At 37.4% G+C, this 13,513-nt stretch overlaps 1 protein-coding gene across 6 annotated transcripts in view; it reads left to right on the top strand.

The window, feature by feature from the left end:
* LOC139751395 (BLOC-2 complex member HPS3) overlaps positions 1-13,513 on the top strand; it is a 186,387-nt gene that overhangs the window by 136,998 nt on the left and 35,876 nt on the right. For all 6 annotated transcript variants that reach the window (XM_071666777.1, XM_071666775.1, XM_071666776.1 and 3 more), the window contains 3 exons: positions 2,458-2,574; positions 3,316-3,519; positions 10,306-10,395. In XM_071666777.1, the coding sequence (XP_071522878.1) occupies positions 2,458-2,574; positions 3,316-3,519; positions 10,306-10,395 (411 nt within the window). The remainder of the gene's footprint in view (positions 1-2,457; positions 2,575-3,315; positions 3,520-10,305; positions 10,396-13,513) is intronic.

Here is a 13,513-nt window from a genome sequence, read left to right as displayed (position 1 = left end):
TTTCATCAGGATAATGAGACTTGTGGGGATCAACACCTGTTAGTATTTTGTTCATTTTTCTTCTAGATATCTCAATGTTTTCTATAACCTCCTCTTCACCCATCTCACTGGTGTTAGGGCTGTAGCTTCTTTTTTGGGGGACTTGTTATTCAGTTGCTCACTATCCTTACATCATCCTGTACCATTCTTTCCTCTTAATCTCATAGCCTGATTAGCTGCTCTTTAACTGACAATTTATTCCTGACGAATTTATGGAAAATTTAGGATTTTCTCCTGCCTTGTTCACATTATTCTTTTCAAAGTTTCATAGTATGGTACTCCTCTCTTTTTCTAGTATACTCATTCCTTACTTTCGTATACTCATTCCTTGCTTTCTGATACCTTGCAAGAGCTGGGTGGCTGGATTGTTACCTATATTTTCATCTGCACTACTTGAAGCTCTTTGCTTTTTGACATCTGTTAAACCATTCTTCCCTCTTCCTGAATATTCTTTCTGTATTTGAGGCTAGAGGTACTCATGATCCTATGATACTCCTCTCTTTTCCTGGTATACTCATTCCTTGCTTTCTGATACCTTGCTAAAGTTGGGTGGCTGGATTGTTGCCTATATTTTCATCTGCACAGCTTGAAGCTCTCTGTTTTTTAACATCTGTTAAATCATTCTTCCTTCTTCCTGAATATTCTTACTGTATTTGAGGCTAGAGGTACTCATGATCCTGCTTCATTGTAAATATCACAAAACCTCCCCACTACAATGCTAGGTTTTTGACTACTTAACTCCAATTTAGTCTATGTTACCATAGAAATTGCTGATGTGTGTATAGTTTCCAAGATTGTATCTCCTCTTATAGGTCTTGTCTCACCTATGCTCTTTTCACTAGCTCATAGTTTCACTACCTTCATGGTTTAACTACTACATGGTCAAACTTGAAACTTGAGCATTACATGATCACCTTTTTCCTGTTGATCATGTATGTTGTTTTCAATATCTGTGTTAGTATGTGTGGAGATAAGGTCCAATATTGATAGTGTGTCATTCCCTCTCATTGTAGAGTGTTCATTAACAGTATAGGAAATTTCCCGGGATACACTTGAAAATTCTGTTTCCATGACTCGCTGTTACCATGAGAATCCAAATTCCTTCAGTCTGTCTCTTCATGAATGAAATCGTTTATTATCAGTACAATACTATCTCTGAGAAGTATGTATTTTGCTGCTTCTTGTTCCATCCTGATTGTTCCTACATTATCATTATATTTTTGCTCTTAATCCTTGCAATTCTTTGGAGGATTATGTAACATCAACACTGCAATGTATTTCTCTGCTGTAGTTACTGTCCCCATTGTATATTGAATGAATGGGCCATTTTTCATTATTACTAGACACTTATGACTATCATTTATTAAGAGGGCCAATTCTCCCTCTCCTTTGATGACTACCTTTTATTAAGAGGGCCAGCTCTCCCCCTAATTTGCCATCTTGTTCCCCCTCTCATCCCACTATTTTCTAGTTTCGATTGTGTTTGGGGCAGTTCCTTCAATTCAACATTGTCTAGGATATCTGAATATCCCTTTCTGGTGTACCTTCTTCTTTAATCGTTCTACCTTCTTTCCTTTGGTGTAATGGAAATGAAATGAGTTGATGTGAGGAAGGAAATTGTTAGAGAGAGATGGGGTTGTGAGTGTCATCTGAAAGACAGCCAGGGTTTACATATATGGTTTGAGCATATGGAGAGGATGAGTTAGAAAAGACTGACAAAGAGGAGGTATGTGTCAAAGTAGAGGGAACAAGGGAAGTAGAAGGGCAAAATAAGTTGGAAGGGTAGAGTATAATAGGTTTTTAAGTACCAGGGCCTGAGGAATTAGGAGAACATGAGGCTTGATTGAATAAAAAGAATTGGAAGTGATATGGTATAAATGTGGTGATGTTCTATCATTGGTCTTAACTGGGAACATGGAACAATCAATCAAAATGGTAGACCCATTTTTAAGTGCATTTTGGTTGACAGAGATTGGATGAGTAGCAATGAGATCATTGTTTATTTGTTTTGTGATGCTGTGTTACTAATGAGGGGAAGGCGGTTAGGTACAAAAAATGCATATCATTATTAGAGTATTGTGTGTAATAGATAGTTATCTTAATTTTCATCCTGTTGTCATCCTTAAAGTCACTCTTCAAGTCTGCTTATGGCATCTGGAAAGCTTCAAACAGAAAAACTACTTGCTTATACTGTTGTGGATACATATGATATGCCAAAAGCAGAGGAGATAAGTGGATGGTTTATATTAAGTCAGTCTTTTATTAATGTCCTTTTTCATTGCAGTTGTCTTTTTTATTACTGTTGTACTTAGTCGCTGTCTCCTGTGTTAGCAAGTTAGCGCAAGGAAACAGATGAAAGAATGGCCCAACCCACCCACATACACATGTATATGCAGTTATATCATACTTTTTCCACAGGTATCAACAGTTCTGGCTTCTCTGCGGTCTTATCAGCTGGTTGTAGCTCTGCTGCAACATTCACGGTTGCTGCTAACCATGGAGGAAGGGGCAACCAGACTATCCCCTTTGGCTCAGGTAGTACTTGATTTTGAGTGCTTAATTCTTTTATACCAAATTTCTTTGTCCCAAAACAGAAGTCCCATTAAAGTCAGGCCTTGAAAAGAAAAAGAATGTGAGTAGAATAATGAATGGATAATCCAGAGAGGGTGAGAAAGCTTGTGAAGGTAAAAAGTAGAATAAAAAGGAGGGGAGGTGTATAGTATGTTTATGGAAGATCCATTAAGCCTAGGACAGTAGCTTGGTTTTACTGAGACAGAATGAAAGACCAGCAGAGCTTATCCAAAAGGAATAAGATGGATCAGGGCATCTCTGAAACACTTCTAAGCCAAGATAGTATTGTATCTTGGGATTGCTACTATCTACAATTGCAATTGCTTTCCAAATCCTGTTTTTCATCCACTGTCAACATCTGAGATATGTTTGATAATTGTTATATTGCTGCTAAAGTATTGAGTTATGAGAATGAGTTGTAGATTAATGTAGGAATGAACCTTCCCAAACATGGGAAATGCATTTTTGTAATTTTGATTCATTTAAGTCGTTCCATCTTCGTGAGGTAAATTAATCAAACATAACTTCCAGGCTCAGTCATATGTATCCTTGGTTTATATGCACAGTAACATCATGAACAAAGTCTCAGGATTCATATCTTCTCTTTAACATAATTTTCTCTGTACTTCAAGTATTTTTGGGATGTAAGTTGTAGAAAGATGTTATTATGAGGAGCTTCGTATTGATTTTAAACTTTAAATTCAGGTTTTGGCAGAGCACAAGAAGGAAGTATTCACTGAAGTATTTGTGTCTCTAATTGGAGAAGGGACACTTTCTCTCAATGCATTTGTTGATGCATTTGTGGCTGTCTACCCAATTGTCTCTTGTGGACCAGAGTGCAACACACATTCATTATGGCTGCGAGACTTCCTGGAGAAGTTCTTCTTGGAATATGCTCACAATTCTGAAGTAAGTTATTGATTTCTGTAAATCATGTTTGAAAACTTTGAAAAGGAGAGAGAGAGAGAGAGAGAGAGAGAGAGAGAGAGAGAGAGAGAGAGAGAGAGAGAGAGAGAGAGAGAGTTACATTAATACACATACCCAAGGTTCAAGCGAGATGATCTTGCCATAACAGTACTTTAAAAGATTTAAAAAAAAAAATGCTGTCCCCTTAGAAGCAGTAGGAGAAAAGAATAGTGAAGAGGATCTTTCCCCACCTCCCACTCCCTCCAGCAACAAGCCTGATGGCAAACAGGTAGAAAAAATGACATGCTAGAGGGAAATTTTTATAGCAAAGACATAAGGTAGAATGAGCATGATTATGCCATGCATCCCTTTACTTTTTGTCGTAAGGACAATTGTGAGGATGAAATTTTTATACGAAAGTTATCAGGTAGAATGAATATGATGTTGAAGAATGATGCAATAATTCTTACTTACTCTCTCAAAGCATGTGACATGGGTTAATCAGTGTTCATATACTGCCATGGCATGGCCAGGGAGAGAGCATTGGTTGAGAAGGTAGCATTATATACTATTATGTTACGATTAATTACGATTCAAGACCCAAGAATGACAAGTGATGATCATACCTAATTTTGAGGATAATAAGTATGTTGCTCTGACTAACATTTAGTGGGAGCTTATTCCATGCATTGATTTTGTCATTGATAAAGAAATACTTCATACAGTCCAGATTAACTCTCTGACCTCTGACTAAAGTCCATTGGTAGTGCTGATGCTACTGTACAGAAATTTTCATAATCATTGTTGTTGAATCCTCAAAGCATTTGAAAACAGTCTATTAATTTGCCACAGAGATGCCTTTTGCCTAGGGAGAACAAGATTGATTCTTGCACTCTGTCCTCATATGGTTTCTTAAGCAAGGAAGGAATTGATATAATTCCTCCTCATTGCACTGCCTCCAACTTAAGAATATCCTTGCTTAAGTGGGGGCCCAGAACTGCATGCGTATTTGAGGTGGGGTCTGACTAGACACAGGTATAGTCGTAATATCACATCATTGCTTTTGTATGAAATGTTTCTGTTGATATATCGTAACATCCTATTTGCTTTCTTTGCACCTTCATTACAGTGCAGGGAAGATTTGAAGTTATTAGAGACAGTGACCTCTGGATACCTTACACTTGGTGTGTCCTTTATCTTGTGGTCCATTAGTTCATAATCAAATTTTTTGCTGAGGTTTCCTACTTGTAATAGCTGGCATTTATTGATGTTAAATGGCATTTGCCATTTTCTAGACCATTCAGCATATTATCAAGATCCTCTTGTGATATTAACTTATCTTTTTCAGTTCATATGACATAACCAGTCTTTGTACTGTCTGCAAGTTTAGACACTGAGTTATTCAACCCAACATCAGTATCTTTAATATGAATTATGGAATGTACAAATCCAAGTATGGATCCCTTGGGGACCTCAATAATAACGGGTGGCCACAATGATGATTTATCATTCATTATGACTCTCTGTGTCTCGTATCTCATAACCAGGCTTCTGTCCAGTGCAACCAGTAATCCCTAAGACCCTGACATGAAGCATCAGTTTTAACATGGGGAACTTCTTTGAATGTGTTCTGAAAGTCCAGAGATATAATATTGATTACTTCTGTCTTGCCATAGGTATTGAATAAGTTATAATAAAATTTAAGGAGGTTTGCGAGGCATGATCTACACCTTCTAAGATCATGATATGTATTATTAATCAGACTGTGCTGTTCCAGGTAGGCTACAATTTTTGTCTCTAATAATCGACTCTAGGAGTTTACATATAATTGATGTGAGTCTAATAGGATGGTAATTGCCAGGCAATTTGCAGCTTCCCTCTTTAGATATAGGAGTGATGTCTGTCACTCTCCAGCCTTATGGGACTATTCCATCCTGGTGAGATTCATTGAAAATATAGGTTAACGGTTTGGTAATTTTGTGCTTATTTTTAATCACTCTTGGATAGAAATGATCAGGACTTGGACTTATATTAGTTTTCAACTTTTGTATTGGTGTTATTATTTCTGTAACAGTGATGGTAAATTCAGGTATTGTGTGAATGCTATTTATCACTGTCTCAAGATTCATGTTTCTGCTTTGTAGTATAAAATCAGAACTGAAAAATTATTCAGGGTTGTTGTTTTGATCATTCACAATGGGTTCCCCATCCTAATTTACTAAGGGTCCTATCCCATTCGTTATATGATTCTTACCATTGATATATCTATAAAAGATTTTAGAATCACTGTAACTATCTCTTACAATACTCTTTTCATATTCTCCCATGGTTTGTTTGATAAGTCTTTCCTTACTTTGTGATATTGTATTGCAATATTTGTGTCATTGTGTGATTGCTTAAGCTTGTAGAGTGTATTTCTTCACTTTATAGCTCTTGCAATATCTGGAGAGTACCATTCAGGCCTGTTGTTGCTTTTATTGTTTCTGTTGTGCATGGGAATGAATATGTCTTGTTTGTGCATAAAGTGATGCTTAAAACTGGCCCATGATTCCTTTGGGTATGAACCAACAGGGGTGAGACTTTAATGCATTTTGCAACCCATTAAAATCTGCCCTTTTAAAGTTAGTGTTAATAATGTTGGTTTTGATATTTATGTTGAACCTAACCTGTTATGGACACAAGTTCCTAGACAAGTTCTTCAACATGTGTATTAATTATTAAGAACTCTTGGGATGCAAGAATTAAATCAAATGTATTAGCTTCCCTCATTGGCATGATGATAGTTTGGTAGAGAAAATTGTCTTCGATAAAGTTGATAAGTTGTCTTTGATAAAGTTGATAAGTTATTACCTTCTGACTAATAAGGGCATCCACATATGACATTTATGTTATGTTTTGAAAATTCTGTATTAATCTGAACACACAAGTGTTCACCAGCATCAGATGTTGTAGTGTGAATTTTCATGGGTTTAGGAAAGATTTTACATACACTGCAGTTCCACCTCCTCAACCATCTTTATCTCTTACAAATAACTTGTAGTCTGGCATATTGTATTCATTGATCAGATAGTTGTATTTCATGTTCAGAAATGTTTCTCCTAATGATATCAAAGTGTTCAGTGTTTACCAAACAATGCAATTCATCTTTTTTTTTAGATGGAACTTATATTCATGTAAAGCCCATTTCGTTTCTTTGAGTGATTTCTGTATGAGACTGGTGGTATAATTTGTTGACCATTTTTTTAGACCAAGGTGTAATGAGCTCCCATGACATGCCCCCTCTGTTGTCACTGTCTGGTGGGATGGGGAGGAGACTCAATCCTTTGCATGACATGTATTATGGCTTAGCCTAACCTCAACTGTCTGTTTGATATGGTCAGCATGCCAGCCTCAACAAAAAATTTTCTCCTGCAGTTATAAAGGCATTTTGGTCTTTGATATGCACAGCTAAGAGTTCTTTCCCTTTATTGCAAAGGTGAATGCTATGTGTGCTGTATAATTTTCTATTTCCTATGAATTCAAGCCATGGGTCTACAAAGCCAGTGTTGGTGTCTATGCACAGATGCTTCAGTCTCTCATTTATGCATAGCGCTCTGTTTAGAGTATTGATACCTAAATTGTGTCTCAGGGGAGTGCCAGCTATAATAATTTTATCCAGTCTATCTAGGATAACTTCTGAATTTGAATTCTTATTTTAAACATCGTTGCTGCCAGCATTTACCTTTAAACATGACTTTTTAGTTGGTACTTTAATGTCTTTAACCTTTTCTTTAATGTGGAAAATTCTAGCACCAGGTCTTGAATTCCCCACCATGTATTTACCCAGATATCTGACCAGCAAATCTCTTATAATCTCTAAACAGTCATCTTTGCTCATGCAAGTCACTGAGTGTTGCAAATCAAATGCATGTGAGTGGGGCTGATGGGGGTAGGGGTTGGGGGGAAAGTGGTCCCATGGGGAAAGGTGAGGGGAACAGCTGGTTGGGTGGTTGAGTTGTGACATAAACTTAGAGAAAGTCATGGAATTAGGGCGAAGGATGGCCTTAGTGTAGGGACGGGACTGGTAGTTTGGTTGAAGGTGAGAGGAGTTAGCTGGTGGGGTGGACTGAGGAGTAGGATGAACATGATGAGTTGTAGGAGGGGCTGTTGGGAGATTGGTTGGGGGGAAGGATTGGGGGGGTTTGAGGCTAAGTTCGTGGATGCCATTTCCAAATGCTGTATCTCATCACTAAGTATTAAGTTTTATGCAGTAAAGGCTTTGGGCACTGCCTAATTTCACCTAAATCTTTTGTTTGATTACTATTACTATGGTTGATGCAGAATAGACAATCTTTGTACTCTCTATCTGGCCCCATTATCATAGAATCTGTAATAAAACCTCAACCACAGGATCTGCATGGGTATTGAGTAGCTGATGCCATTCTAATAACAAATTGCATTGATGTAAACATAAGGGCCAATGAATATAAATAGCATTGAAAGAATATGTATCTTTAAAAGAAGAACCTATCAATGGTTAGGTTAGATTTGGTAAGGTTAGGTTAGAAGTGAGAGTTAAGGAGGGTTCCAAAGACTTTGGAGATGGCAAGAAGTGAGAGCAGTGGGGCAGTAGTTGGAGGGGTTAGAGCAATCACCTTTCTGAGGAATGGGCTGACCAAGGCATGCTTCCAAGTTGAATGAAAAGGCTTAGTTTTTAGACTGAGTTTGATTAGTGAGTAAGGAGCAGAGTTAGCTCATAAGCACACTCCTATAAGACTTGTAGTTTTTAGACAGAAGCAAAATTATTAGGTAAGGAACAGTTGGCTCAGAAGCACACTCCCATGAGACTTGAAGTGGTATGCCATTTGGGTTCCACACCTTGTTCAACTAGAGCTGGAAGAGAACTCAAAATATCTTGAATGGAGAAATATAGATGGCATTGGTTCAGAAGAACAGTATTTCAAAGTGTCATAGATTTAAAAAAGGTTTGTTCTCAGACCCAGTCATCATTGATACTATGGAAATATTGTTTAATTTGCAAGATACTTCTGTTCCTGGCAATATCCTGCTTTGAAAGACCTGAAAATATCTTGGAAGCTGTTCTGTCTTCAGTAATTCAAGTGAGAACAGAGTTGCAACTGAACTGAAATTCTTAATGTTAATCTGGTTGTTTAGCCATCACTCCATATGTGGACTTGATTGCAACAGCAACCAGATGGAATATTCTGTCTGTTTTATCCACAGTGTTTCCTATTAGTGTTATCATGCATGTTGAACCATTACTCAAGTTGTCTTGATAATCCCATTCTGGATGAAATCATCTGTGGTTCCCAAACTAGTTAGGGAGTTGAAAAAAAATCCTTGAGAACTTTCATTTTAAAACTATCCCAGTATACATGATTTGAAGGGTTAGTGCACATTATGTATTTATTGAGGTCTTGGGAGTCTTTTATTTATGGATGGGTTGTATCCAGAAAAGTTGCAGTGACCTGTTTGTATATAACAAAACATTGATGAATGCTGTTGTGGGTAAAACTGCTTTCAGTACAAAGGATGTTGAGTTGGTTTATACAATTTGTTAAACTTTTATTCCAATTTGTTGTGTTGGCATCCAGTTAAACCCATTCATTTTGGAAAGAAATCCCTTAGGGAAAGCTTTTTGCAATCAGTTTGAAGAACTGTTTGTCAGCCAACCAGGGTTTCACTGTAGGCCATTCAAATAGAATTCCATAATTAAGGTAACATTTTTTATCTTTTTACACTATAGGCCCTTTTGCTCTTGCTACAAGGATGCTGCACTGGGATAGCTTGCTCTCTACTAATACAATGACAAGGGAACAGGAATCTAGATTGTCATCTTTAGGAGACATATAACTGGAGATATTTTTTCTATTGCTGGGTACCTTAGAGTTCTTTTGTGCTAAGTAGAGCCTCCACCCCATCTACTTTACTGTGGTACAACTTCAGGGATGAAGGGCATGTGAAGGATTTGCTCAAGGTCAGATTTGAGCATATAATACACATTTTTGAGCTACAGTCCTCACTAGCCCTTCACTTATGCACCAAGTCCACCATCCCCTGAAGACCTTGGCTCACTCTGTGACAACTTTTAAGGGTTTGAGACAAACACTTTAGGTGGCTAAGGTAGAGAGGAATGTGGTAGTATGGTATAATGGATCAGGGTAGAGCATATAGCCTTAGTAAATTATTACAAAACTGTTTTAAGTAGATCTGCAACTTTGCCTTAAAGGATATGTTAATATTTTTGCATGCATTATGACTGGCATTTTTTGTTATGTTTTTGCATATCTCATTAATGTCAGCTTCATGGCTTCAATGGCTTTTTAGAATTACTGTACATTGGTGAAGAGTAGCTAAGGATTATAGTTGTAAGTTTAACTGTTAACAAACACAAGGCTGTCTTTTTGAGCAGAGCTTACCAATATATATCGTTTTCAATTTTATTTATGTTTCTTTGACATTCACCCATTACCCCATAAAAGATTGTATATGCTGTCATCCTCTTCACTTTTATATAGAGAAGTTCCTCCTCCCTTCCTTTTCCTTTTCAGCGGATTTTTGTCTGAGATAAAACATAACTGAGCTTCAGTTTCTTTTGGTGTACTTGTGCTAAGATGGATAAGCTCTGTTGTTTATGAAATGTTTTTTGGTGTTAGAGCAAAAATACTGACATTGCACATGATTACAAGTCATTATCCAGGCCAGTATAAGGAGAATGACCATAGAAATATTCTCTGTTGTTTCAGAGTACTTTTCCTAATTAAAGTGTTTCTTCTTGATGGTAAACAGATAACTGACCAGCGTGAACGATATGACCGAGCCATCACGGTGTTGGTGAGTCTCTACCTAGCCAGCCTTATGGGAGCCTTTGGAGATAAAGTAAGCATTCATATTTTTGTAAGATTGATATATAAGCAGTGATTACTTAAGGGGAATGATGCAAGTTTAGATACCTCTGTGTTGTGCAGTAACTCATTCAAGTGTAGATGTATGTTTTGAGGAATTCAGTTGATATCATAAATATGGATATCATTGAAGAGTTTTTCAATGTTTAGTGTAAGATTCGATACTTTTAGGATGATCTCAGGTCACAAATGTAAGTTTGGATGCCCTTGCAGTGGTATGCAGCAATTGATCAAATACATCAATAAAATATATGGACTGAACCAGGGCATGTAAAATGTCCAGGGTAAACCATGGAAAGGTCTGTGGTACCTGGATGTGAATAGGGAGCTGTCAATTTGGTGCATTCCACATGACAGCTAGAGAATGAGTGTGAGCAGACGTGGTTGTAGGGGAAGAGAAGAGGATGTATATGTTATCTTCTTTCTCTTCATTCATGTATCTGTGCTGTTTCTTGTGCGGCAGGGTAGCATTGGGAATGGAGGAAGGTGAACAAGCATGAATATGTTTATATATGTGTGTATGCATATACTGGAAGAGGTCACAGTGGTCCGCATGATCTTGTATGTGCATAGAACAACAAGGAAAATGAAACCTGATAAGTGCTTTTTCATGTTATGATCACATCATCAGGGGAGATAGACGAATGATGCTGATGTAGAACAGTCAGTTGATATACAAGGAAGAGACATAGCTAAGGTGCCATTGGTAAACAAGTGTTACTGGATGGTGGTGTTCAGATCTGGCATCATACCTATCATAAGATTTTCATTAAATGGACAGGAAAGGGAACTGTTAACAAATTTTGCTTACAACTGAGCTATCTAGTTTGTACAGACCTTCACAAATATTAATGTTACAATTCTTTGTGTATTTGATAATAATAGATTCAGTGATATTTCTTGTGGTAAAGGAGTTACAGTTGATAACTAAATTAGCTTTACTCCAGTCAGCACAGTGGTTATGATTTTTAACATGATTAAACAAAGCATTTGATTCTTGTCCTGTTCTAGTACTAAATTGTACTAAATTTATGTGTGGTGGAGTGGCGACGGGAATGGATGAAGGTAGCAAGTATGATTATGTACATGTGTGTATATGTATATGTCTATGTATGTATATGTCTGTATACGTTGAAATGTATAGGTATGTATATGTGCGTGTGTGGGCGTTTATTTATATGCATGTGTATGTGGGTGGATAGGGCCATTCTTTCGTCTGTTTCCTTGTGCTACCTCGCTAACGTGGGAGACAGCGACAAAGTATAATAGAATAGAATAGAAGTCTAACATAAAGATCCTTACCAGTCTGCCCAACATAAAACATATTACAGTTTTTACAAGGTATTCTGTAAACACAGCTTGCAGAATTTTCTGGCAAATTTTCTTTATAGTATTGTTATTGCTGAAGGCAGTATTCACATTAAAGGATTTAAGTGTCCTGGGAAGTAATGTGAAATTATCATTAAAAGGGAAAGCTAAAAGATTCTTAGTGTCAAGGGGAGGTTTGGGTTTAACGATATAAAATGATTTCTTGCCAACTTAAGGGATTTATCAAGGAAAGATCTAGGATACTTTTAACTTGGATCCAATAGAATATATCTTCTCAAATTCATCATCAATAAATAATGCCCTAAAGAACATTAACTGGAATGATGATGATAGTTTAACTCTTATGTTGAACTCACTGCTAACTCAAAATTGTTAATCAAGGCCCACAACCTGAAGTTATGATTTGAATTCTCTAAGAGATGTTTTGATGAACAAGTGCTTCCGAGATCCATCTTGCCACAACAGCATGTGTTGTTGATGTCTGATTGACCATTTGATGATTTTCAAAATAGCATTTTGAAGAAACACATTGAACTGGAGATTGAATGTGAATGAATATGGCCTTTTTATCTGTTTTCCTGGAACTACCTTGCTGAAGCAGGGGCTAGCAGTGCTTCCTGTGGGGCAGGGTAGTGCCAGAAATGGATGAAGGCAATGTTGATATGTGTATGTATGTATATGTGTTTATATGGGCATGTATGTATATATGTTTGTATATGAGTGGATGGGCCATTCTTCATCTGTTTCTTGGCGCTACCTCACTGATGCGAGAAACAGCGATTATGTATAAAGAAAATAATAAATAAATCATTGGGGTGTCTGAATGTGTGTGGATGTAACCAAGATGAGAAGAAAGGAGAGATAGGTAGTATGTTTAAGGAAAGAAACCCTTGAAATGAAGCTCAAGGGTAAAGGGGAAGAGTGGTTTGGGAAAGTCTTGGGAGTAAAGTCAGGGGTTGGTGAGAGGACTAGAACAAAGGAAGGAGTAGCACTACTCCATAAGCAGTTGTGGGAGTATGTGATAAAAGTGTAAGAAAGTAAACTCTAGATTGATGTGGGTAAAACTGAAAGTAGATAGGGAGAGTTGGGTGATTATTGGTGCCTATGCACCTGGTCATGAGAAGAAAGATTATGAGAGGCAAGTGTTTTGGGAGCAACTGAGTGAATGTATTATCATCTCTGATGCACAAGACCAGGTTATAGTAAAGGATGGTTTAGATGTGAAGGTGAGTAAGGCGACAGTTGAGGGTATAATTGGTGTACATAGGGTGTTCAGTGTTGTAAATAGAAATGGTGAAGAGCTTGTAGATTTGTGTGCTGAAACAAGACTGGTGATTGGGAACACCTGGTTTAAAAAGAGATATACATAAGTATACTTATGTGAGTTAGAGAGATGGTCAAAGGGCATTATTGGATTACACGTTAATTGATAGGCGTGTTAAAGAGAGACTTTTGGATGTTAATGTGCTGAGAGGGGCAGCTAGAAGGATGTCTGATCACTATCTTGTGGAGGTGAAGATGAAGATTTGTAGAGGTTTTCTAAAAAGAAGAGAGAATGTTGGGAAGAAGAGAGTGGTGAGAGTAAGTGAGCTTGAAAAGGAGACTTGTGTGAGGAAGTTCCAGGAGAGAGTGAGAGTAGAATGGCAAAAGGTGAGAGCAAATGACATGTGGGGAGTAAGTGAGGAGTGAGATGTATTTAGGGAAGTAGTGATAGCTTGTGCAAAAGATACATGTGGCATGAGAAAGGTGGGAGATGGGCAGAT

This window comes from Panulirus ornatus, chromosome 11 (genome assembly GCF_036320965.1).
Source record: "Panulirus ornatus isolate Po-2019 chromosome 11, ASM3632096v1, whole genome shotgun sequence".
Taxonomy (NCBI): domain Eukaryota; kingdom Metazoa; phylum Arthropoda; class Malacostraca; order Decapoda; family Palinuridae; genus Panulirus; species Panulirus ornatus.
Note: the sequence above shows the minus strand (reverse complement) of the source record. Positions and strands in the feature narration are given on the sequence as shown.